The sequence below is a fragment of the Coffea eugenioides genome, unplaced genomic scaffold, assembly GCF_003713205.1.
Source record: "Coffea eugenioides isolate CCC68of unplaced genomic scaffold, Ceug_1.0 ScVebR1_96;HRSCAF=448, whole genome shotgun sequence".
Classification (NCBI taxonomy): Eukaryota; Viridiplantae; Streptophyta; class Magnoliopsida; order Gentianales; family Rubiaceae; genus Coffea; species Coffea eugenioides.
In genome coordinates, this window is record NW_020864852.1 from 393464 (window position 1) to 420859 (window position 27396).

At 41.6% G+C, this 27396-nt stretch overlaps 1 protein-coding gene across 1 annotated transcript; it reads left to right on the top strand.

Moving 5' to 3' along the window:
- Nucleotides 1–319: 319 nt before the first annotated feature.
- LOC113759170 lies at nt 320–27396 on the top strand (the record flags this gene model as incomplete). Its single annotated transcript, XM_027301735.1, has 3 exons — nt 320–643; nt 18639–19001; nt 27034–27396. Coding segments are annotated over exons 1-3 (1050 nt in total), but the record flags the coding sequence as incomplete, so codon positions are not given.

Here is a 27396-nt window from a genome sequence, read left to right on the forward strand (position 1 = left end):
TCCAAAGTCTGTTAAAGAAAACAAACTTAATGGGATGAGCGAACTCTCAGTGAGATCAAGAAAATAAACAGGCAAGCAAATAATACCAATCAATCAAATAACATGCTTTAAACAATTTTTAAATATAACATTTCATTTAAGTGCACAAATAGGAATTTAACACACATGGAGGATACAGGATCTCTCAGGAGCTATTTCCACGTATCGATCAATTTGAGCCATCTGGGATTGATCCTCCGTCAACCACGTAGTAACACCACTGTAGTGCTCCACTTACTACCTCCACCCACCTAACACCCGCTCAGATCTAAAACCAAACATGTATGAGGTCATTTCCTTGCTAGAGGATCTCAAACAACACATCCTACTTCTAGAAGATGGTTTGATGATGACCATGTCACTAGGCCAACAAGCCACCTTCATTGACAAAAGGAACTTGCTTGTGCCTCTTATTCCTGAAGACAATGAGAATGTTCATCAGAAAGAGCCAAGAACTGAGCCAACTGAGCAAATTCCTCGTACTGAAACTACTCCAGAGGCTCGTGCTTCCAGTTCTCAGCCACAAGACAAAGGAAAGGCTCCAATAACCGAAGAGGAAATCGAAGAGGATGATGAGGAAACTGAAGAGGAAGAAGTGGATCATGTTCAGTGCTGGCTAGCAAACCGAAGGCCCGAATCGTCCAAAATCACCATTTAGGCATTTCTAGGCTAATGCACTTCGTGATTAGGATTTTAGTTCACAATAGACTTTTGGCATCTTTTGCATTTTAAACATTTCGTATGTTCTGTATTAAGGATTCTATTTCCCTTCCTTTGCTGGTCTGTAAAACTATTTAGTTATTTTTTATGTTTTGAATGAATGTTGCTTTAGTGGATTATCCCTTCGTTTTGGATGAATGTTGCTTAATTTAGTTTGGCCTCTGATTTCTAATATTGACTGCCAATAATTGATGTTGTTCATGGTGCTGTTGACAATTGCTGTTTGTTGCCAATATTGATGATGATGCGTTTTGGTTTCTGATTTTCCTGATAATGATTGATAATTGTTGATAGTATTGCTTTTTGAATACTGGTTTCTAGTTGATCTAATGATGACAAAAGAGGGGAGAAATGGAAACTAATTTCTAATGATGTTAATCTGGTGATATGTGTGATAAAGGGATATCATTCTGAGGGAGAGTATTCACTCCTTGATGTATTAAGTAAGGGGGAGCTGTGTCTCAATTACTTTCCTCCATCCATTGTTTTGTCATCATCAAAAAAGGGGAGATTGTTAATCTCAGTCTGTAGCTTTTGATGATTACGAAACAAATGGATGTTATTAATGATATCTCAATAGACCTTTTCAAAAATGGAGCAAAACAGGTTCAAAGGTTAAGCACAAAGGATGCTGAAGCTGCTGTCAGAAGCACAACAAGACTGGATAGGACGTCCGACAACCATTGCGTAACTTCGGACGCATGAAGAACTCCACCCTCGGACGTCCGAAGATATTAAGTCACTCCTTCTAAGCTCACTGACCTCGATCGGATGCACATCATCAGAGGACCGGATGTCTGACAAACATTGCGACACTTCGGACGCAAAGCTTTGGAGGCATCGGACGTCCGAAAGAATTGAAGAAGAATTCTCCGTTTCACTTCATACTTTCAGATGCATACACTGAAGGCACAGGACGTCCGAAACAACTCAAGAAGATTTCTTGAGCTCACTGTCCACGTTCGGAAGCAAGAAATTAGTCTACCGGAAGTCCGACACTGACAACGGCTAGTTGACTCTTCAGCTGCCTTCTATCCGTTGGGAGCATTAATTGAAAAACTTTTTGTTCTTATATAAATAGAACAAAGTCAACTATTTCAAATAAATTTTGCATATTGAGACTACATCAGATCAAGAGTGATTTTAGTAGGAAAATACTCTTCAAAGGAGATTTGTAATCTTAGTTGTGAAAATTTTGAGAAACTTTTCTAGTGTGATTCGATTAGTTCAATAGTGTAGCTTTGTGAGGGTTATTCGAGTGATAGTAAAACTTCCTTGCTTGACCAAGTGTGGCTTGGGGCAAGGTGGAAGTGATCCTTCCTTTGTACATAAAGATTGGTTGTAAGTTGATCAACTTGAAGAAGGTTGCTCACTAAAGTGATATTCAAACTCAAGAGGAGTTTGGCATTTGATTTGATATTCTTTCTCTTTTTACTTACTGTCTTGCTATATAAATTGCATATCTTTTCTACTCACAAGCACTTGTGCTTTCTCATTAATTGCTTCATTGTGTGGTCATTTAGAAAAAGAGGACAAGTACTCAAAAAGTGACTCACAACTTGGCCAGTTTTTTAAACTACCTAATTCATCCCCCTCTTAGTTTGTCATCGATACTTACAATAATACACTACGAATTTAACATGCAATAACTTATATATAGAAAATGATTTAAAACTTGACTCACTTATAAAAATATATGAGAAATTAAGGAAATAAAGTAAAGTAAAGAAAATATATTCAAAGAAATAAGATCAAATAAAATAATTTTCGGGTCCTCACAAGGACTGGCTCCCTGTTGTGTGTCTGACGCTCAAGTCAGTTGAGAAGTAAGAGGGAATAGAGAAAGTAATAGTATCGTATTGCATATCTTTTCTGGTTCTCTCGTCCATTATTTATAGAGTTCTTTGGGTTAGCCGTGAAGGAGTCCGAAATTATCCCTCTACTTGTAGTAGTTATCCCATTCTCAACTATGAGTCCTACTAGGTTACTAGAAGTGGAGTCCCTTTTGGACTCCAACTACGGCCTTATCCTGATTGATTAGGAACTCCTAACTAGTTTGGGCCCAGGAAGGCTTTAAGGTTGAGTTCTGAACAGGCTAGTCAGTTTGACCGAACAGGCAAGTAGGGCTAACACGTGTCCGTGGAGGATTGGTCCCTCTACATACAAAATAATTGTCTATATAGCCATTTCTGGAAATTGAACAAGCATATTATGTGACGCCCCCACCTCTCCCTAAAGCGATCCCTAGGGTATCAGCGGGACGCCTGCCCAACTCTCGTCAGGACTCACGCACTCGTTCAAGCTTAATATAGAGCCATGGAACCACCATCGACTTAAATAAAAGTATTTCGAATATACAAACCATAGCTTCAAAGCTAAAAGTTATGATTACAATCCACCCACCAACAATAATAAAATTACACTTAAAGAGCCATTAAAAGTTCATACAAAAGGTATACTAGCATCCACCAAGTCGCTAGTCTAGAACTACCAATCCACCTCCAAAGTCTGTTAAAGAAAACAAACTTAATGGGATGAGCGAACTCTCAGTGAGATCAAGAAAATAAACAGGCAAGCAAATAATACCAATCAATCAAATAACATGCTTTAAACAATTTTTAAATATAACATTTCATTTAAGTGCACAAATAGGAATTTAACACACATGGAGGATACAGGATCTCTCAGGAGCTATTTCCACGTATCGATCAATTTGAGCCATCTGGGATTGATCCTCCGTCAACCACGTAGTAACACCACTGTAGTGCTCCACTTACTACCTCCACCCACCTAACACCCGCTCAGATCTAAAACCAAACATGTATGAGGTCATTTCCTTGCTAGAGGATCTCAAACAACACATCCTACTTCTAGAAGATGGTTTGATGATGACCATGTCACTAGGCCAACAAGCCACCTTCATTGACAAAAGGAACTTGCTTGTGCCTCTTATTCCTGAAGACAATGAGAATGTTCATCAGAAAGAGCCAAGAACTGAGCCAACTGAGCAAATTCCTCGTACTTAAACTACTCCAGAGGCTCGTGCTTCCAGTTCTCAGCCACAAGACAAAGGAAAGGCTCCAATAACCGAAGAGGAAACCGAAGAGGATGATGAGGAAACTGAAGAGGAAGAAGTGGATCCTGTTCAGTGCTGGCTAGCAAACAGAAAGCCCGAATCGTCCAAAATCACCATTTAGGCATTTCTAGGCTAATGCACTTCGTGATTAGGATTTTAGTTCACAATAGACTTTTGGCATCTTTTGCATTTTAAACATTTCGTATGTTCTGTATTAAGGATTCTATTTCCCTTCCTTTGCTGGTCTGTAAAACTATTTAGTTATTTTTTATGTTTTGAATGAATGTTGCTTTAGTGGATTATCCCTTCGTTTTGGGTGAATGTTGCTTAATTTAGTTTGGCCTCTAATTTCTAATATTGACTGCCAATAATTGATGTTGTTCATGGTGCTGTTGACAATTGCTGTTTGTTGCCAATATTGATGATGATGTGTTTTGGTTTCTGATTTTCCTGATAATGATTGATAATTGTTGATAGTATTGCTTTTTGAATACTGGTTTCTAGTTGATCTAATGATGACAAAAGAGGGGAGAAATGGAAACTAATTTCTAATGATGTTAATCTGGTGATATGTGTGATAAAGGGATATCATTCTGAGGGAGAGTATTCACTCCTTGATGTATTAAGTAAGGGGGAGCTGTGTCTCAATTACTTTCCTCCATCCATTGTTTTGTCATCATCAAAAAAGGGGAGATTGTTAATCTCAGTCTGTAGCTTTTGATGATTACGAAACAAATGGATGTTATTAATGATCTCTCAATAGACCTTTTCAAAAATGGAGCAAAACAGGTTCAAAGGTTAAGCACAAAGGATGCTGAAGCTGCTGTCAGACGCACAACAAGACTGGATAGGACGTCCGACAACCATTGCGCAACTTCGGACGCATGAAGAACTCCACCCTCGGACGTCCGAAGATATTAAGTCACTCCTTCTAAGCTCACTGACCTCGATCGGATGCACATCATCAGAGGACCGGATGTCCGACAAACATTGCGACACTTCGGACGCAAAGCTTTGGAGGCATCGGACGTCCGAAAGAATTGAAGAAGAATTCTCCGTTTCACTTCATACTTTCAGATGCATACACTGAAGGCACAGGACGTCCGAAACAACTCAAGAAGATTTCTTGAGCTCACTGTCCACGTTCGGAAGCAAGAAATTAGTCTACCGGAAGTCCGACACTGACAACGGCTAGTTGACTCTTCAGCTGCCTTCTATCCGTTGGGAGCATTAATTGAAAAACTTTTTGTTCTTATATAAATAGAACAAAGTCAACTATTTCAAATAAATTTTGCATATTGAGACTACATCAGATCAAGAGTGATTTTAGTAGGAAAATACTCTTCAAAGGAGATTTGTAATCTTAGTTGTGAAAATTTTGAGAAACTTTTCTAGTGTGATTCGATTAGTTCAATAGTGTAGCTTTGTGAGGGTTATTCGAGTGATAGTAAAACTTCCTTGCTTGACCAAGTGTGGCTTGGGGCAAGGTGGAAGTGATCCTTCCTTTGTACATAAAGATTGGTTGTAAGTTGATCAACTTGAAGAAGGTTGCTCACTAAAGTGATATTCAAACTCAAGAGGAGTTTGGCATTTGGTTTGATATTCTTTCTCTTTTTACTTACTGTCTTGCTATATAAATTGCACATCTTTTCTACTCACAAGCACTTGTGCTTTCTCATTAATTGCTTCATTGTGTGGTCATTTAGAAAAAGAGGACAAGTACTCAAAAAGTGACTCACAACTTGGCCAGTTTTTTAAACTACCTAATTCACCCCCCTCTTAGTTTGTCATCGATACTTACAATAATACACTACGAATTTAACATGCAATAACTTATATATAGAAAATGATTTAAAACTTGACTCACTTATAAAAATATATGAGAAATTAAGGAAATAAAGTAAAGTAAAGAAAATATATTCAAAGAAATAAGATCAAATAAAATAATTTTCGGGTCCTCACAAGGACTGGCTCCCTGTTGTGTGTCTGACGCTCAAGTCAGTTGAGAAGTAAGAGGGAATAGAGAAAGTAATAGTATCGTGTTGCATATCTTTTCTGGTTCTCTCGTCCATTATTTATAGAGTTCTTTGGGTTAGCCGTGAAGGAGTCCGAAATTATCCCTCTACTTGTAGTAGTTATCCCATTCTCAACTATGAGTCCTACTAGGTTACTAGAAGTGGAGTGTCACGACCCCACCTCCCCCTAAGGCGAACCAGAGGGTTCGGCGGGCCGCCTGCCCAGCTCTCGCCGGGACTCAGTCGTTCACTACAGTCCTCAATTAAATTACAATGTACAATCTCAAATATAACTCAATTGTTCCAACATTTACATATCAAAAGGGAAGCGTCCACGCTTCCACTGCGCCACTCTAATCCTTGATACCAACTATCATACAGGAGGAAGTCCAAAACTAGACTATTACATATCCAATCAATTCTAAACGTTCAATACAATCCCAATATGAGTGATTACACAAAAGGAAATCCAAATTCAATCCATACATGAGATAATCCATGAATAAACACTACAAACGCTTCCTTCGCCTTGTGCCCTGTGGAGGGGCATAAAACATTTTGGGGTGAGCTAGAAGCTCATCGATTAACCAGTAAAATCAGTTATCAAATCAGTTTCACAATCGTTCATTTCAATAATGTCATGATTCAGTAATCAATGCACTTTCATTGCTCTCGTGAGCCAGTGAAATCATGGTACTTAGACGTCCAACGCTCCAAACAATCATTTAACATTGAACATTTACATTGAACAGTGAGAAAGAGCCCATTGGTGCTCTACAGGAACATTAAACGGTGGAGGAGACGTCGGGGTCCAGCACACGAATTCCAAGTACTCATTTGAGCCAAAACCTGTCAAGAACTTATATGCCGGCTGTGACGCCCCGAAAGAATGAGTGCGAGAACCCGAAAATTTTCTAAGTTTCTAGGGTTTATTTTATTGATTGCCCGCCTTTTTGACAATTTCTTTATTAGAAAATGTTCCCAAAGCATTTTATTGAGTAAATATAGTTTTTAGATGATTTTTCTAGTATCGGTTAGTTTTTGAGAAATTAAGAGCATATACCGGACGTGGGACCCGCTAGTGCGGAAAGTTCGGAAAAATTCGGCCAATTAGTTTAAGTTTGGGATACTGTGATTATTTTACAAGGTGCTAAGAGATAATTAGATGTTACTTAGATGGATTATTATTGGAGAGACAAAAAGATAAGATTAAAACCCTAAAGGACCATTTGTCACAAAACCATTGGACCTTGACATTTGACCAAGACTTTTCTAACTTTACTAAAACCAATTTGGACCCAATTTCTCTCCATTTTAGCTTGTCTTGGACGAAATTTTGAGAGAAAAGAGAGAGAAAATCCATCATCTTCCACTTCAATTTCTTGTCCAAATCTTGAGTTCCAACCGATTAAATTGCAAATCACTCCATAAAACTTGCTAGCTAAGGAAGATTGAAACTCTTGGTGGAGTTGTTTTGGAAGAAAAATCCCTAAGTCATCACCTTTCTTGATATTTGAAGGTATCATGTCTAGCTATCCTTCCTTTGTTCTTGATTATGTTAAATTAATGACTTGTGATAGCTAAAGAGATGTTTTAGTGGAAAATTTCTGGCTTGAATGCAAAAATTTCCAGTTAGGGTTTCATTTCCCCAATTCTGCTCGGCACTGTAGCACCTAGTTAGAGGCCGAATTGGCCTTAGTACAAAACATGAAAGTCGTAGAGAATGATGTTTTCTAATTGCCTGTAACTTTTCAGCCCAATCTGAGCTGGGTAGCCTGAGATAAGACGGAAATACCCAGACTGGTCTAGGTAGGGGTTCAGTGAACAGGGTTGTCTTTTCACCCAATCTGGTCGTGACTTTTCACCATGATCCTTACAGAATTAGATTTTGGCCAAAACATGAAAGTTGTAACCAAGGGTATAAACGAGTTTCCTGAAAATTTTCACCTTGATTCGACCACTGTAGCATGTGAAATGACCGAAATACCATTGACTGTCCATGAAACCTGTTTCGCGTCCAGAATTCTGTTTTCGTGTAGTTTTCCATTTTTGACCATGAAAATGCATGATTTGGCCTTGGCTTAAAACATAAAAGTTGTAGGGAATGACATTTTTGAGGTGCCTACAAAATTTCAGGTCAATCAGAGTAGTGTAGAATGAGAAAAGTCGAAATTACTATTGCTGTCCTGGTTTTACCCGAATGTAAGAATTGCGTGTGACGACCCCACTTCTCCCAAGGGCGAACCCAAGGGTATCGGCGGGCCGCCTGCCTAGCTCGCGCCAGGACTCAAAACCTAAAGTTCGAAAGAGCACTAAATACAATATATACAATCCCAAAAGAGTTATAATTACATTCTCCAAAAGTATCGAGTCAAACCACCATAACAAAAACAAACATCCTAACTGTTCAACTATTACAAGCCAATCTAACTATACTAGTATAAGAGCCAAAAGTCCCCGCGTCGGCCCCTGCTAAGGAAAACAAAAGGAATGGGGTAAGCTATATGCTTAGTAAGTAACAGGGGCGAAAGCATAAATTTCACATAACAGTTACACAATAAGAGTAAAGCAAAAGCAGAAAAGTAACATCACATAATAAGGATACAGGTGGCTCCAAAGCCAATTCATATGCCATGCGTGATCTCCTGCCGACACTCCGTCGACCACACTCAATGGTCCGTAGAACTTCACTTGTACACCCATCGACACCTTATCACCCTCACTGGCCAGTCACCTCACAAACTTGCCCGGGCGAACGAAATCACAAACTTGAGCTTGAGTCACAAGCTCGGGTCACAAACTTGGTCACCTTCTCGGTGAACCGGATTCACAAAATTGGTTCATAACATGAACCTACAAACTTGGTGACCTCAGACTAAGTTGGACTGCCTTCGACCAAGCCCTTACCGGCTCGAATAGTCCAACCAGGTCAAGAGTTCGCCCCAAACTCACAAACTTCACAAACTTTATTCGAAAGTCGCCCCGAGCCACAAGCTCAAGGGTTTTGGTTCCAAAAGGTTCATATACATATGCCAAGTACAATTATACATTCAAATTAGGGTTTAGGTCGAGTGCGATAAAGTACACCCTCGCCTAAGTACCCTTTTCACATATCTCAAACACATAGCCAAGAAAACACATCAAACTGGCCTGAATACTTACTCAGAAACTGAAATAGCAAAAGTACGAAGTCGGATCGAAATGAACAGCTAGTAGTGGCCCCATCAGTTCCGCCCAGCTCACCACCGTCTGAAATAGAAGATTGTGTCACATAATATCGCAAACGGCTACTATCGTGCCTAAAACAAGCAAAACGGCAAAAACGGCACGCGCGCACGTAAATATGACGAACGGAAACGGAAACGGCCGTTAGCGGAAACGGCAGATTTGACACTCGTTTCTAGTTTACTCATAAGTTGAGCTACGAATATCGGATTAAGGCATATGAGATGCCATATCGAAGCTTAAAGGATGAACAACAACTGTTATGAAGACATCCAGAACTGAAACTGGAGGCTTTAGTCCCAAATGAACCAAACACAATCACTTACGAAATCTGGCAAATGCACAAATGGTCAGTTTTGAGTGCAAACTGTTTTCTATGCTACACATGGTCAAAAGTGCTGAAAATTGGCAGTTAGATAGTTCATTCCAAATGGAACAACTTTCATGAAGGTCGGCAACCCAAATTCGGAACGGAAATTGGTCATCAGGACCAAAACAGATTTCTGGTCATTTTCACGGGCAGGCCTTGTTTGCTCGGCTATATCTCAGGTTTTATAAATCCGATTCATGAAATTCCAAGGGCGTTAGAAAGCTCTGATATAGGGCTATAAGTTTGGTGTTTTGGTCGGAAGTCCAAACAGCTTGTAACTCAGTCAAATGTGAAGCCAAAGTTCCAGCCATAAACTTTCCAAAAACGTACCAGAATCACAAACCGTATTTGACCTCAATATGCGGTAATGGCACCAAATTCACTACGGTTATCGGATGGGGGTGTAAGACCCACCGTTTCGAAACTCAGAAACAGGGGTACAACAATGTAGAAGGCCACTCAGTCCAAACCCTAGCACAACTAGGTCAAATATGCAAAATACGAAACCAGAATTACCAAAACAGGTTTGCAAAACACAGAAAACTGTAATCGGTATATCTCAGTCCATACAAGTCCAAATGCCGAAATTCCAAAGGCATAAGTTAGCTAAGACATCCAGCTACATTTCCTCAGAAGACACCAACTTCAAAATCCAAACCAAGTCCAGTCAAAACAGGCAATTACTATCGCCGTTCGGACATTCTGTGCACCAAAAACAGCAACAGTAAAAACGGCATAACTCACTCTGCACTAGTCCAATTGCCCTGAAATTTTGCAGGCACACTAAAATCATCAATACCTATAACTTTCATGTTTTGAGCAAAGTCCAATTCGGCCTCTAGCTATGACCTAAAATTTCGGACAGAATAGGGGTTCAAGAACCCTAACTTTTCACATTTCATTCCAATTCCAAAATTGGTTGCATTTAACAACAATCCACACCTACTAGAGCCAAAGCCCCTTATTACCAATCATCATAAACAACCACAACACCATGACCACATTAAACCAGAAAATTCATCAACAAAATGAAAACTTCACCAAATCACTTCAAACCAAGAAATAAACCATATATATCATCACTTTAGCCACTACTAAGCATAACCTAAGCTTTATTAAGTGAAGGAGGAAGATACACACATCACTCACCTAGTAACAAGAGAGGTAGAGATGTTGGACACCTTAACTCTTCCAAAAAGCTTCACCAAATCAACCACTAACACCAACTAGAAAGATTTTATGGAGTAGAAACTAATCTAGGCAATTGTTTTTGGAAGATTGAACCAAATGGAAGCTAAAATGGTGAAGTATTTCTTTCTTCTTAGCCCAAGGGAGAGCCGGCCATGGAGGGAAAAGAAAAATGGTGAATTTTGGTGATTTTTGAAGATATTTAACAACTTGGTCAAAAGTCAAAAAAAAATGAAATAGTAATTCATAAGTCTTCTCCAATGAAATGGTGACACTTGTCACCACCATTAATGCATTCCTATCCTTTCTTTTCTCTCTCACATCAATCATATCTCACTCTCTACTTATCTCTTAACACCCGATAAATTTTACACAGTATCCGGAATTTAACCTAATTGGCCGAATTTTTCCGAACTTTTCGCACTAGTGGGTCCCACGTCCGATATACGTTCTTAATTTCTCAAAAACTAACTAATACTAGAAAAATCATCTAAAAACTCTATTTACTCAAATAAAATTATCTGGGGAATTTTCTAATAAAGAAAATGTAGAAAAAAAACGGGTTTTCAATCTTAACCGGAACTTAGGGTTTAAATCGTAATTCCTACTTAGGGTTTTCGAAATACTCCCAAAACCAAACGTTACCGCCAAATTAATGAATATATCAACGTAGTACAAACTGGGGCCTCACATTGCGCCTGTAATTGGTTGTTTTGGCTGGAATTGCTTCCGAATTGGTTGTTGAGGCCTTCTGATGAAATGTAACCCTGTATCTTAGCTTTCAGCTGGTTTTGGAATTTATGGATTTGGACTTGGAGAGCCTGAGTTATGATGTTTCCGCTAGAATGCGTTCTGTGAATTTGTTTTTGTGATTCTGGTATCGTATCTTGCATTTTTGACCTGGTTACACTCGAAACTGGGTTGAGTGACCTTCTGCAATATTGTAGCCCTATCGCGTAGCTTCGAAACGGTGTATCCTTTACCTTCATCCGACAATCGTAGCGCCTTTGGTACCATTACCGCAAAATGACGTCAAAACTGTTTTTCTGGTTTTGAGCTTAACTTTCATTTCCGAAATTTTCCCTAACTTGACTTGTACTAGTACTACTTGGAGCTTACTGAATGACTATTGGATGAACTTGTTGTTGTGTGTGTACCTTTGGGTTGGAATGAGGAAATAATGAAGCCATGATGGCTGGAAAAGTTAGCAAATTCAGGGGAAGTGCTGTCCGAACTTTAAAGGGATTTGTTTGCATTGAGTTTGTGATCTAAGACTTGGATTTGAGCAAGGCAACGTTATATGATGGATGATTTCTGAGCCATGGAGGTGAGTGACCTCAAACTATTTCTAAAGTTATTTATGAACCGTTTCTTGCATTATTTACTTTTGAACTGTTTCCAAAGTTACTTTTTGAACTGTTTCCACAGTTACTCTTGAACTGTTTTCTTGCATTATTTACTTTTGAGCTGTTTCTAACTGTTTTCTTGCATTATTTACTTTTAAACTGTTTTCTTGCATATCATGCGTGCTTGCATGTGAGTGTTCCTTGTTTGCTATATTTCCTTGACTTATTGGCTGGTTATTATTGATTGATAATGTGTTAAGTGCTTTCAATGATTGTTAAAACGAGTTTTCTAGGCGAGTGTGTACTTTATCGCACTCGACCTAAATAAATGTGAAATTTTCAATGATTAATGATTAAATGCTAGTTGCGCATGTATGTAAGCCGTTTGGCTGAACTGGCCACTGCCCTTCGTTACCGATCGACTCGAGCCAGAAGCGGACTCGGTCGGGCGATATGGTGACCCTGGGTGAATTTGGTATACTCGAGTATTACCTTGTAGTCCGGCTACGTCCGGACGGGTGGAGTCCGGTCAACGTCCGGATGGGTGGAGTCCGGTCAACGTCCGGAAAGGGGATGAACGAATAAAAGGATGAACGAGGGATTCTACTTACAAAAATGTATTTTTAAACGATTGGAGGAATAAGGGGAAATGTCAGGGCAACGAACGAACAAACAAATAGCTCCATGTGAGCCCGTATCCTTTTAATGAATGTTACTATCGCTTTCCATTGTAAATGTTTCTTGAATTATTGATACTCCATATTTAATGTTTTGTAAATGTTGTAATTGTTTCTGGACTTATCATTTGATTTATGACATCATTGAAATGAACTATTGTTAAACCGATTTGAATACTGATTTTACTGGTTACTCGCTGAGCTTCTAGCTCACCCCAAAAATATTTTATTCCCCTCCACAGGGCTCAAGGCGAAGGAAGGCTTGTAGTACTTATTCCTGTGATCGGATGAATTATCTCAGGTGTACTTTGAATTTGGACTTCCTCTTGTATAATAGTTGGATCATGGATCAGAGTGGCGCAGTGGAAGCATGGACGCTTCGCTTTTGATATGTAATTATTTATTGGAGAATTTGATGTAATATTTGAGTTTTATCTTGTAATCTGTTTGAGGAATGTAGTGAGCGACTGAGTCCCGGCGAGAGCTGGGCAGGCGGCCCGCCGAACCCTCTGGTTCGCCTTAGGGTGAGGTGGGGCTGTCACACCGGCACACAGGATATGCAATCAAAGAAGCGATGCAAGAAACATTTCAAAGTAACGTTGGAAATAGTTTAAGGTCACTCACCTCCACGGCTCATAATCCTCGTCCAATATAGCCAATTTCATCGTTCAAGTCCACGCCTTTCACTTGAAACTTAAGGTAACCAACGCTATTCAAAATCGGACAGCATTTCCCCTTAATTCCTTTATTTTCCAACCTACAACCAAACCCAATCACATAGCAATTAACCACAATTGCTCATACAATTCACAAACCATAAAACATATCTATTTAGGCCACAAAAACCTTCAATCAAAGCCTTAGAAATCCACCATTGGAAAATCCCCAAATAAAATCCTAGAAACCGGAATTTCCGCACAACCCTGAAATTTTCCGCAAACAAGTGCATTTAACGCCCAATAGCTTCATTTAACACCATCATAAGTTCTCAATTCAAGACCAATGAAGCATAATCATATAAAATCGGAAAAAGATCCAATAAATCAGAAAATTACCATAAACTCCTTCAACCCATATAATACTCCACAATACAACACATTTAATCACCACAAACCACCAATTAACCAATATTAGAACAAAATGGAACTTGTTTATCCAACTTACCTTAAAATCAAGAAAGCTATCCACTTAGAGCTTCCCATCCAAAAGCAAGCCATCAAAAGCTTTAAACCACCATAGTGAACCCTTGTATGAAATATTTTCCGAAACCATCGGTGAAATCGCAAGATTTGGTGAAGATTGAAACTAGGAAAACTTGAGAGCTTTTCTCTCTTAGGAAGCTCGGTTGAGCCAGGGAAGAAATGAAGATATTTTGGGTAAAAACCTGAGATAAAAAGGCAGGAAACAGTCGGTCAAACTTGGCAACCGAAGCTGCCACGTCAGAATCCGGCCGGAATCTGGCCGGATTTCCGGCCGGATTCAAGGCAGAGGCTAAGTCGACTTTTTTTTCAAAATTGCAAGGCAATCCGGCCAGGTATCCGGACAGAAACTGGCCGGATTTCCGGCCGGATTCGGCCCCTGTGTTTTTGCAAAATTTTTCTTTTCTTTTCCGAGTTGAAAAGCTGTGCCACTCCGCTCGAACAACAACGATATATATAAAATGAAAACCCTCCATCATACGGGGCGTCACAATCTCCCCTCCTTAAAAGAATGTCGTCCTCGACATTCCACTTGCGCTAATCAAGTCAAGAAAAGTCACTCAAGCATCCAAACAAACACTAAGATTCAAACAACACGTACTCGTCTAAGTTTCAATCCTACAAGCAATCACTTATGTGTCAAACCATACCCACAGTCCGGCATCCTAAACTTTAAGCCTAGGACACACTACAGAGATCTGAAGCCTAAGCTCTGATACCAATTGTAACGACCCCACCTCCCCCTAAGGCGAACCAGAGGGTTCGGCGGGCCGCCTGCCCAGCTCTCGCTGGGACTCTGTCGTTCACTACAGTCCTCAATTAAATTACAATATACAATCTCAAATATAACTCAATTGTTCCAACATTTACATATCAAAAGGGAAGCGTCCACGCTTCCACTGCGCCATTCTAATCCTTGATACCAACTATCATACAGGAGGAAGTCCAAAACTAGACTATTACATATCCAATCAATTCTAAACGTTCAATACAATCCCAATATGAATGATTACACAAAAGGAAATCCAAATTCAATCCATACATGAGATAATCCATGAATAAACACTACAAGCCCTTCCTTCGCCTTGTGCCCTGTGGAGGGGAATAAAATATTTTGGGGTGAGCTAGAAACTCAGCGAGTAACCAGTAAAATCAGTTATCAAATCAGTTTCACAATCGTTCATTTCAATAATGTCATGATTCAGTAATCAATGCACTTTCATTGCTCTCGTGAGCCAGTGAAATCATGGTACTTAGACGTCCAATGCTCCAAACAATCATTAACATTGAACATTTACATTGAACAGTGAGAAAGAGCCCATTGGTGCTCTACAGGAACATTAAACGGTGGAGGAGACGTCGGGGTCCAGCACACGAATTCCAAGAACTCATTTGAGCCAAAACATGTCAAGAACTTATATGCCGGCACACAGGATATGCAATCAAAGAAACGATGCAAGAAACATTTCAAAGTAACGTTGGAAATAGTTTACGGTCACTCACCTCCACGGCTCATAATCCTCGTCCAATATAGCCAATTTCATCGTTCAAGTCCACGCCTTTCACTTGAAACTTAAGGTAACCAACGCTATTCAAAATCGGACAGCATTTCCCCTTAATTCCTTTATTTTCCAACCTACAACCAAACCCAATCACATAGCAATTAACCACAATTGCTCATACAATTCACAAACCATAAAACATATCTATTTAGGCCACAAAATCCTTCAATCAAAGCCTTAGAAATCCACCATTGGAAAATCCCCAAATAATGTGAGAACCCGTATTTTCCCTAATAATTTTCCTAGGGTTTTTCCCCTTTAATTGCATGTTTTCTGCATTTTCTGGCTTAGGAAAATTTTCTTGGTGGATTTTATGAGTAATTATAGTTTTTAGATGATTTTTCTAGTATTGGATAGTTTTTGAAAAATTAAGAATATATAATGGACGTGGGACCCACTAGTGCGAAAAGTTCGGAAAAATTCGGCCAATAAGATTAAGTTTCAGATACTGGTTGAACTTTACCGGGTGTTAAGAGATAAGTAGAGGATGTGATGTGATTGATGTGAGAGGAAACAAAATGATAGAAATGCTTTAAATGAAGTGACAAGTGTCACTTTAAGAGTGGATGACAACTATTCATTTTTTTTACTTAATTGACCCATTGATTAAATATCTCAAAATTACCACAAAAATCACCATTTCTTCACCATTGTGGCCGACCCTCTCTAGCAAGGAAGAAAGAAAAACTCTCCATCTAGTGCAAATCATCCAAACCAAGTGCTTAAATTTGTTTCTACTCCATAAAATCCCTCCATTTGGTGCTAGTAAGTGATTTTGTGGAAGTGTCCAAGGAAGCTAAGGTGTCCTACAACTCTCCCTCTCTTGTGTTCTAGGTAAGTGGTGATTGAACTTCCTCCTACACCTAATGAAGCTTAAGTTGTGCTTAGTGGTAGCTAAAGTGCTGAAATTTGTGGTTTATTTCTTGGTTTGAGATGAATTGGTGAAGTTTTCAATTTATTGATGAATTTTCTGGTTTCATATGAATGTGATGTTGTGGCTATCCTTGATGATGGGAATTGATGTTTAATGACTCTAGTAGGTGTATATGATAGATAATTGTAACCAATTTTGGATTTGGAAGGGATTTGAGAAAGTTAGGGTTTTATATCCCCAATTCTGGCCGGTTTTATATCTCATGTTTAGAGGCCGAATTGGCCTTTCCTTAAAACATGAAAGTTTTATATATTGATGTGTTTGAGGTGCCTGTAAAATTTCAGGTTATTTGGAGTAGTGTAGAGAGAGAAATGTCGAAATTACTATTTCTGTTCTGGGTTCATCAGGATGGCCGAACTGCGCCTGTAATCGGCTGTTTTGACTGGAATTACTTTGGATTTGGTTGTTGAGGTCTTCTGATGAAATGTAGCTTGATGTCTTAGCTACCGCATGCCTTTGGAATCAATGAATTAGGACTTGTACAGACTGAGTTGGACTAATTACAGCATAGTGTAATTTGTAAACCTGTAATTAAGGTTCTGGTTTGGTATTTTGCATATTTGACCTAGTTGTGCTAGGATTTGGACTGAGTGGCCTTCTACATTGTTGTAGCCCTGTCTTTTAGCTTCGAGATGGTGGGTCTTGTACCCTCATCCGATAAGCGTATCGCAATTTGTGCCATTACCGCATAATGAGGACAAAACTGTTTTTGTTGTTAGGGCCAAGTTAGTTACATTTCCTGATTTTCTGGTTTGCTATAATGCTTATATATGCATATGAAACCCTATTGGGGTTTTGATTGGCATGGTTTTATGACTCGTTATCGAGTCTCATTGTATTTGTTTGTATGTTTTAGGACGTGACGGGAGTTCACGACGTCCTTTTAACGACGGTGCATGAAACATCACCTACTTGAGTGGTGAGTATACTACTCACTTGGATGTTTATAATGTGGCTTTGCTATATGTGATTGTGATGCCTTGAAGGCTTGTTTTGCTATTGGAAATGATTAGGGTGAGGGTGTACTTGACCGCCCTCATTCCTTTTATTCTTGTGAATGACTGTTTACCGTTTCACTGTATTACTGTACTTGCTATATGAGTTATTGGATTCCATTCATGGGAAACTGTTTGGGTGTCGGTTGGACGAGTATCCAACGGCCCTACTGTATTACTGAGCTCGACCCCGTTGGTAGTCACTTGAATCGAGCCAGCGAAGGCTTGGTCGTGACAATTGACTAGCCACGGGGACTGAAATGAGAATCTTGTGGTAATGAGACCCTTGGTTCCGATGTACTCGAGTATCACCTAAAGCTACTGCTTGGAGTGCGGGCCCGGTTGGGGTATGTTGGGTGGAAGGAATGGAAGTGAAGTGAGGTCTACGGACGGGTATTCTTAAACATTGACGGAGGGTCAATGAGGTTGGATCAAGAATGTAAGCGTGGAAATGGGCTCTTGAGAGCCGTCCGTATCCTTTTACTGATTTGTTTTATTCCTTAGTTGTGTACTTGAAATGAAAGGTTATGCTTAAGTGATCTTTGTTGCTTATGTGGTAGTATATCACTGGGCTTAAGCTCATTCCGTTCCATTTGTTTTCCTTACAGGGATATAATTACTTTTGGGATTGGATTGGATAGTCGATTGCCAAGTTGAGCTAGTGTAAATGTCTTTTGTTTAGTTCTTTGAATGAAACCCTAATGTGTATTGGGTTCAATGACTTTTGATTGGCAATCCGAACGTGTATATCCATGATGAATAGTTTTTGACATGCCAATTTGGTTGTAAATGTTGAATTGTAATGTACTAATATTTGGTGGGATTTCGGATTCTACTATTCCAGGCACTATTCATCGTTTTCATTTTTTTTTTATTTTGTTATTTTGGTTCTTGTTGCTTGTTCGAGCGCGCTTTTACTTTCCCGAAACGTTTTAGATCGCGTGTTACTACTCGTTAGTCCTGGCGAGAGCTGGGCAGGCAGTCCGCTAACCCCTTTGGTTCACCTTAGGGGAAGGTGGGGCTGTCACAGGTGGTATCAGAGCCTAGGTTTGAATTAGCCTGTGTTTTATAGGAATGCTTGCTTAGGATTTGTTGTTTATGGCCTTTAAGCTTATATTTATGGTTAATTGTTCTTGTGGTGTAGGATGGCCGGACAGGGTGAACCTAGTGCTAGTCCTTCGGGCGTGAGACCTCGCAAAGCACTCCCAGTGATCCCGTACCAGATACGGCCAGGAGGGGCCGTTATTCGTTGGAGCCCGTCTAACCGTCTCCGACGGTGTGCTTGTAAACAGCAGTATGCCTATCCGAACGCTCTCGTGTTTGCTTTGAACAAGGAGCGTAAGGTGTTGGCCAGAGAGAATGCTCGACTTGAGGTCGAGGCGACCCAGGATAGGGCGACCAACGAGAAGCAAGCGGCGCGTATCAAAGAGCTAGAATACGACGTGCTTGAGGTCGAGAATAGGGTTGACGACCTCTGCGCTCAACTGAGGGAGGCACGAGAGCACGAGATTAAGCGAGCTCGCAAAGTCAGGGGTCGCGCTGAGTCGATCCTTAATCTTTGTGATGACGGCCTTGAGGAGGATAGTGACGAGGCTTCGTGTGCGGAGGCCGAGGCTGGGGAGGAATCTACCCCGTCGCCTGGGTCCCAGACCCCGGCAACTGACTAGGCCTTGACTTCTAGGCTTCTTTTGGGATAGTTGGTGGTTTTTGTATGTACATAGGGATAGGGATAGAGCCTTAGCTAATCGTTTTGGTTGTTAGATTAGCTACGTGTAAATCTCTTTTGATAAGGCCAATCCTCGGGGGATCGTCTATGTTTGTTTCTGACTTGCCTGTACTTGACTCGACTGATTGTATATATTTGTGTAGCTGAGCTTGCTTGGCTTGTATATATATGTTTGTGATCATGTTTGGAATGTATGAATATGTGTTATTGTGACAGTTTTGAGTGTTACTTACATGCCTTGTTACTACTTTGGTTTAGTATTCTTGCCTAGACCAAGTAAACTTATGGAAGGTACACGGAGTAGTCGGGGACGTGGGCGCGGAACTAGACAACCCACACCGGTTAGGGGTACGGGGGAAACCTCGACTGGACCCAATCCTGAACCCCAAGCAGACCCTAATGTGCAAATAGCTGCTGCTATGCAGCAAATGACAAACTTGCTAGCACAAGTAGTGCAGCAACAAGGCCAGAACCCAAACCCTAATCCTGGAAACCCCAGAAACCCTGGCCATCATGTCGAGAGCGAAGATAGAGCTCTCGAACGTTTTCAAAAGTTTGCCCCGCCGAAGTTTGTTGGGGGACCCGACCCGGACGTTGCCGAAAGATGGCTTGAAAAGATGGTTGATATATTTGCAGCCCTACACTACCCTGACGAACGGCAGGTGACTTTTGCCGTGTTCCAGCTTGAGGGGGCAGCCCGTTCCTGGTGGAACGTAATCCGACAGAAATGGGATAGGGAGCAGACGCCCAGGACTTGGGTGAACTTCATTCGAGAGTTTAATGCGAAGTTTTTCCCTCCTCTAGTCCAGGAGAGGAAGGAGGACGAGTTTATTAGGCTCCGCCAAGGGACTCAAACTGTGGCGGAATACGAGAGTCAATTTACCCGCCTGTCCAAGTTTGCGCCTGAGTTAATCATGACGGAACAACGACGGATTAGGCGCTTTATTCAGGGTTTGAATGTTGAGATTCAGAAAGACCTCGCGGTGGCTCAAATCACTGCGTTTAGCGAGGTTGTAGAAAAGGCCCAACGAGTTGAAAGTGCACGGTTGCAGGTCCGGAACTTCCAGGCGAACAAGCGTGGCTTTCCTGGGAGTAGTTCTGGACAGGGTGAGAAGAGCACTCCCTCTAAATTTGGACGAGGAACGGGAGGTGGTCGATAATCTGGTTCTGGTAGAGGGACTTCATTCAGGGGTGGCCAAGCTGGGCGAGGACCAAGGGGAAATGCTCAAAGTGGCTCGGCTTCAGCACCTCGCGGTCCCTGCGGGCATTGCGGGAAGCCAAACCACACCGAAGACAACTGCTGGAGGAAACAGGGTAAATGTCTGCGATGTGGAAGCGCGGACCACCAATTGGCTACTTGCCCGGTCCTGAAACAAGATGGAAAGGGAAGCCAACCCCCGCCGAGGACTAATGCTGGACCAGCAAAGGGAGATGGGTCCAAACCTAAAGTGCCAGCTAGGGTGTATTCCTTAGAGCCCCATCAGGTCCCAGAGTCGTCAGAGGTCGTAGAAGGTACGATCCCTATTTTCCACCGCTTTGCCAAAGTTTTAATTGATCCTGGTGCCACTCATTCGTTTGTTAACCCTGATTTCATGTGTGGCATCGATATAAAACCTGCTAGTTTACCATATGACCTAGAAGTTAGTACACCCACGGGGAATCAACGTTTGGTGACTAGTATGGTTTATAGGGATTGTGATGTATGGGTAGGTGAAAAGAGATTTTTAGGAGACCTGATAAGCTTGTCCATTAAGGGGTATGACGTGATTCTGGGTATGGACTGGCTAGCCAAATATAACGCCCAACTGGATTGTAAAACGAAAGTGGTAGAATTTCGCATTCCTGGCGAGGCAACCTTAAGGTTGGATATAAGGGGTAGGTTAGCCTCATCTGCTTTAATTTCGGGCATTCGAGCTAGGAAACTGATAAGTAGAGGGGCGCAAGGATTTTTGGCCTTTTTGATTAACACCCCTACAGATAAGTTAAAAGTGGAAGACGTGGCCGTAGTGAGGGAATTTCCGGATGTATTCCCTGATGAGTTAGTAGCTTTACCTCCAGAACGGGAGATAGAATTCCAAATAGATCTGTTACCTGGAACCTCACCTATCTCAAAAACCCCTTACCGAATGGCGCCTGCAGAACTTAAGGAGCTTAAGTTGCAATTACAAGACCTTTTGGAGCGGGGATTCATTCATGAGAGTGGGTCTCCTTGGGGAGCTCCTGTCCTATTTGTGAAGAAAAAGGACGGAACCTTGAGGATGTGTATTGACTACCGGGGCCTGAACAATGTTACGATCAAGAATAAATATCCACTGCCTCACATCGACGAGTTGTTCGACCAGCTGCAAGGAGCAGTGGTCTTCTCAAAGTTGGACCTCCGACAAGGATATTATCAGTTGTTAATTAGGAAGGAGGATATTCCGAAAACTGCTTTCAACTCGAGATATGGGCATTACGAGTTCGCCGTTATGCCCTTTGGACTGACCAATGCTCCCGCCGCCTTTATGGACCTAATGCATAGGGTTTTCAAACCCTATCTAGACCGATTTGTCGTTGTGTTCATTGATGACATTTTGGTCTACTCTAAGACACGCGAGGAGCATGAGGAGCATTTGAGAGTGGTGTTACAGACGTTAAGGGAACATCAGTTGTACGCCAAGTTTAGTAAATGCGAGTTCTGGCTGGAGAAAGTAGCATTCCTAGGGCACGTAATCTCCCACGAAGGTATTTCGGTGGACCCGGCAAAGGTAGAGGCCGTGACAAATTGGAAGAGACCAGAAAATCCCACGAAAATTCGTAGCTTTCTAGGGCTAGCTGGGTACTACCGACGTTTCATTAAAGATTTCTCCAAACTAGCAGGACCTTTAACTGACCTGACGAAGAAGCATGGTCGGTTCGTTTGGAACGCCCGATGCGAAACAAGTTTTCAGGAATTAAAGAGAAGATTGACCACGGCTCCAGTACTGGTCTTGCCAAATGGAGTGGACGGGTTCGCGGTGTATGCAGATGCGTCGCGAGAAGGCCTAGGGTGTGTTTTGATGCAGAACCGTAATGTAATTTCTTTTGCCTCTAGGAAATTGAAGCTTCACGAGCAGAATTACCCGACCCACGATCTGGAACTAGCCGCGGTTGTGTTTGCTCTGAAAAAGTGGAGGCATTACCTATACGGGGTGACCTTTGAAGTGTACTCGGATCATAAGAGTCTTAGGTACCTTTTCTCCCAGAAGGAACTGAACATGAGGCAACGACGATGGATGGAATTTTTGGAAGACTACGACTGCACAATCAACTACCATCCGGGAAAGGCAAATGTGGTAGCCGATGCCTTGAGTCGTAAGGTGCAAGTAGCAGGGTTGATGATTAAAGAGTGGGATTTATTAGAATCCGTATGTGAGTGGAGACCCTGTCTTGGGAGCCATAAGGTGCTATTTAGCAATGTTAGGGTGACCTCCACTCTACTGGAACGCATTAAAGAGGCACAAAACGAAGATTTGATGGTACGGAAGTGGGGAGAGAAAGTGGAGAAAAGAGAAACAACGGACTTCAATTTGAGTCCTGAGGGCATTTTGAAATATCGAAACCGAATAGTGGTACCGAAGGAGGAGTCGTTAAAAATGGAGATTCTGGAGGAAGCCCATCGGTCCAATTATACAATCCATCGGGGCAGCAGCAAGATGTATCAGGACCTGAAAAGAACCTATTGGTGGGACAATATGAAGAGGGAAATCGCTCAGTACGTGCAAAAATGTCTCGTTTGTCAACAGGTGAAAGCAGAGCATCAAAAATCATCGGGTCTGTTACAACCCTTGGAGATACCCGAGTGGAAGTGGGAAAATATCACAATGGACTTCGTTTCCGGTTTACCAAGGACGCAAAGGGGACACGATGCCGTTTGGGTGATCGTTGATCGCTTAACCAAGTCAGCCTATTTCTTGCCGGTGAACATGAGGTATTCCATGGACAAGTTGGCCCGACTGTACATGGACGAGATAGTAAGGTTACATGGTGTTCCTGTGAGCATCGTCTCCAACCGGGATCCATGGTTCGTATCTCGATTTTGGCAGAAGTTTCAAGAAACCCTGGGGACAAAACTCAATTTGAGCACGACCTATCACCCTCAGACGGATGGACAGTCAGAGCGGACGATTCAGACTCTCGAGGACATGTTACGAACTTGCATTCTGGATTTTGGTGGCAACTGGGGTCAACACATGACCTTAGTAGAGTTTGCGTACAACAATAGCTTCCATTCGTCGATTCAGATGGCTCCATACGAAGCCCTCTACGGACGCAAGTGCCGGTCGCCGATTTACTGGGACGAAGTTGGCGAAAAGAAAGCACTAGACCCGGCAACTATTCCATGGATGGAAGAGGCTCAAGAGAAGGTCAAGTTGATACGGCAACGACTTCAAACAGCTCAGAGTCGACAAAAGAGCTACGCGGATAACCGAAGAAAGGACTTGGAGTTTGAAGTTGGAGACCATGTGTTCCTCAAGATCACACCCTTACGAAGTATCACAGCGGGCAAAGGAAAGAAGCTCCAACCGCGGTACGTCGGACCCTACAAGATCCTCTAGAGGGTAGGAGCGGTCGCGTATCGATTAGAACTGCCATCCAGTCTCTCTCGAATTCACGATGTGTTTCACGTTTCGATGCTAAAGAAGTATCATCCCGACCCATCCCATGTCTTACAACCGGAGGAGATCGAAGTGGACAAATCGCTTGCCTACGAAGAGAAACCTGTCCAAGTGCTTGACCGGAAAGTCAAAGAGCTCAGAAATAAGCAGATTCCGTTAGTAAAAGTGCTATGGAGAAACCATGGGATAGAGGAAGCTACTTGGGAAGTGGAAGAAGAAATGCGAAAGAAGTATCCAAACCTTTTGGGGAGTTAAGGTGAGAAATTTCGAGGACGAAATTCTTTTAAGGGGGAGAGAGTGTGAGAACCCGTATTTTCCCTAATAATTTTCCTAGGGTTTTTCCCCTTTAATTGCATGTTTTCTGCATTTTCTGGCTTAGGAAAATTTTCTTGGTGGATTTTATGAGTAATTATAGTTTTTAGATGATTTTTCTAGTATTGGATAGTTTTTGAAAAATTAAGAATATATAATGGACGTGGGACCCACTAGTGCGAAAAGTTCGAAAAAATTCGGCCAATAAGGTTAAGTTTCGGATACTGGTTGAACTTTACCGGGTGTTAAGAGATAAGTAGAGGATGTGATGTGATTGATGTGAGAGGAAACAAAAGGATAGAAATGCTTTAAATGAAGTGACAAGTGTCACTTTAAGAGTGGATGACAACTATTCATTTTTTTTACTTAATTGACCCATTGATTAAATATCTCAAAATTACCACAAAAATCACCATTTCTTCACCATTGTGGCCGGCCCTCTCTAGCAAGGAAGAAAGAAAAACTCTTCAAAGAAAAACTCTCCATCTAGTGCAAATCATCCAAACCAAGTGCTTAAATTTGTTTCTACTCCATAAAATCCCTCCATTTGGTGCTAGTAAGTGATTTTGTGGAAGTTTCCAAGGAAGCTAAGGTGTCCTACAACTCTCCCTCTCTTGTGTTCTAGGTAAGTGGTGATTGAACTTCCTCCTACACCTAATGAAGCTTAAGTTGTGCTTAGTGGTAGCTAAAGTGCTGAAATTTGTGGTTTATTTCTTGGTTTGAGATGAATTGGTGAAGTTTTCAATTTATTGATGAATTTTCTGGTTTCATATGAATGTGATGTTGTGGCTATCCTTGATGATGGGAATTGATGTTTAATGACTCTAGTAGGTGTATATGATAGATAATTGTAACCAATTTTGGATTTGGAAGGAATTTGAGAAAGTTAGGGTTTTATATCCCCAATTCTGGCTGGTTTTATATCTCATGGTTAGAGGCCGAATTGGCCTTTTCTTAAAACATGAAAGTTGTATATATTGATGTGTTTGAGGTGCCTGTAAAATTTCAGGTTATTTGGAGTAGTGTAGAGTGAGAAATGTCGAAATTACTATTGCTATTCTGGGTTCATCAGGATGGCCGAACTGCGCCTGTAATCGGCTGTTTTGACTGGAATTGCTTTGGATTTGGTTGTTGAGGTCTTCTGATGAAATGTAGCTTGATGTCTTAGCTACCGTATGCCTTTGGAATCAATGAATTAGGACTTGTACAGACTGAGTTGGACTAATTACAGCATAGTGTAATTTGTAAACCTGCAATTAAGGTTCTGGTTTGGTATTTTGCATATTTGACCTAGTTGTGCTAGGATTTGGACTGAGTGGCCTTCTACATTGTTGTATCCCTGTCTTTTAGCTTCGAGATGGTGGGTCTTGCACCCTCATCCGATAAGCGTAGCACAATTTGTGCCATTACCGCATAATGAGGACAAAACTGTTTTTGTTGTTAGGGACAAGTTAGTTACATTTCCTGATTTTCTGGTTTGCTATAATGCTTATATATGCATATGAAACCCTATTGGGGTTGTGATTGGCATGGCTTTATGACTCGTTATCGAGTCTCATTGTATTTGTTTGTATGTTTTAGGACGTGACGGGAGTTCACGACGTCCTTTTAACGACGGTGCATGAAACATCACCTACTTGAGTGATGAGTATACTACTCACTTGGATGTTTATAATGTGGCTTTGCTATATGTGATTGTGATGCCTTGAAGGCTTGTTTGGCTATTGGAAATGATTAGGGTGAGGGTGTACTTGACCGCCCTCATTCCTTTTATTCCTGTGAATGACTGTTTACCGTTTCACTGTATTACTGTACTTGCTATATGAGTTATTGGATTCCATTCATGGGAAACTGTTTGGGTGTCGGTTGGACGAGTATCCAACGGCCCTACTGTATTACTGAGCTCGACCCCGTTGGTAGTCACTTGAATCGAGCCAGCGAAGGCTTGGTCGTGACAATTGACTAGCCACGGGGACTGAAATGGGAATCTTGTGGTAATGAGACCCTTGGTTCCGGTGTACTCGAGTATCACCTAAAGCTACTGCTTGGAGTGCGGGCCCGGTTGGGGTATGTTGGGTGGAAGGAATGGAAGTGAAGTGAGGTCTACGGACGGGTATTCTTAAACATTGACGGAGGGTCAATGAGGTTGGATCAAGAATGTAAGCGTGGAAATGGGCTCTTGAGAGCCGTCCGTATCCTTTTACTGATTTGTTTTATTCCTTAGTTGTGTACTTGAAATGAAAGGTTATGCTTAAGTGATCTTTGTTGCTTATGTGGTAGTATATCACTGGGCTTAAGCTCATTCCGTTCCATTTGTTTTCCTTACAGGGATATAATTACTTTTGGGATTGGATTGGATAGTCGATTGCCAAGTTGAGCTAGTGTAAATGTCTTTTGTTTAGTTCTTTGAATGAAACCCTAATGTGTATTGGGTTCAATGACTTTTGATTGGCAATCCGAACGTGTATATCCATGATGAATAGTTTTTGACATGCCAATTTGGTTGTAAATGTTGAATTGTAATGTACTAATATTTGGTGGGATTTCGGATTCTACTATTCCAGGCACTATTCATCGTTTTCATTTTTTTTTTATTTTGTTATTTTGGTTCTTGTTGCTTGTTCGAGCGCGCTTTTACTTTCCCGAAACGTTTTAGATCGCGTGTTACTACTCGTTAGTCCTGGCGAGAGCTGGGCAGGCAGTCCGCTAACCCCTTTGGTTCACCTTAGGGGAAGGTGGGGCTGTCACAGGTGGTATCAGAGCCTAGGTTTGAATTAGCCTGTGTTTTATAGGAATGCTTGCTTAGGATTTGTTGTTTATGGCCTTTAAGCTTATATTTATGGTTAATTGTTCTTGTGGTGTAGGATGGCCGGACAGGGTGAACCTAGTGCTAGTCCTTCGGGCGTGAGACCTCGCAAAGCACTCCCAGTGATCCCGTACCAGATACGGCCAGGAGGGGCCGTTATTCGTTGGAGCCCGTCTAACCGTCTCCGACGGTGTGCTTGTAAACAGCAGTATGCCTATCCGAACGCTCTCGTGTTTGCTTTGAACAAGGAGCGTAAGGTGTTGGCCAGAGAGAATGCTCGACTTGAGGTCGAGGCGACCCAGGATAGGGCGACCAACGAGAAGCAAGCGGCGCGTATCAAAGAGCTAGAATACGACGTGCTTGAGGTCGAGAATAGGGTTGACGACCTCTGCGCTCAACTGAGGGAGGCACGAGAGCACGAGATTAAGCGAGCTCGCAAAGTCAGGGGTCGCGCTGAGTCGATCCTTAATCTTTGTGATGACGGCCTTGAGGAGGATAGTGACGAGGCTTCGTGTGCGGAGGCCGAGGCTGGGGAGGAATCTACCCCGTCGCCTGGGTCCCAGACCCCG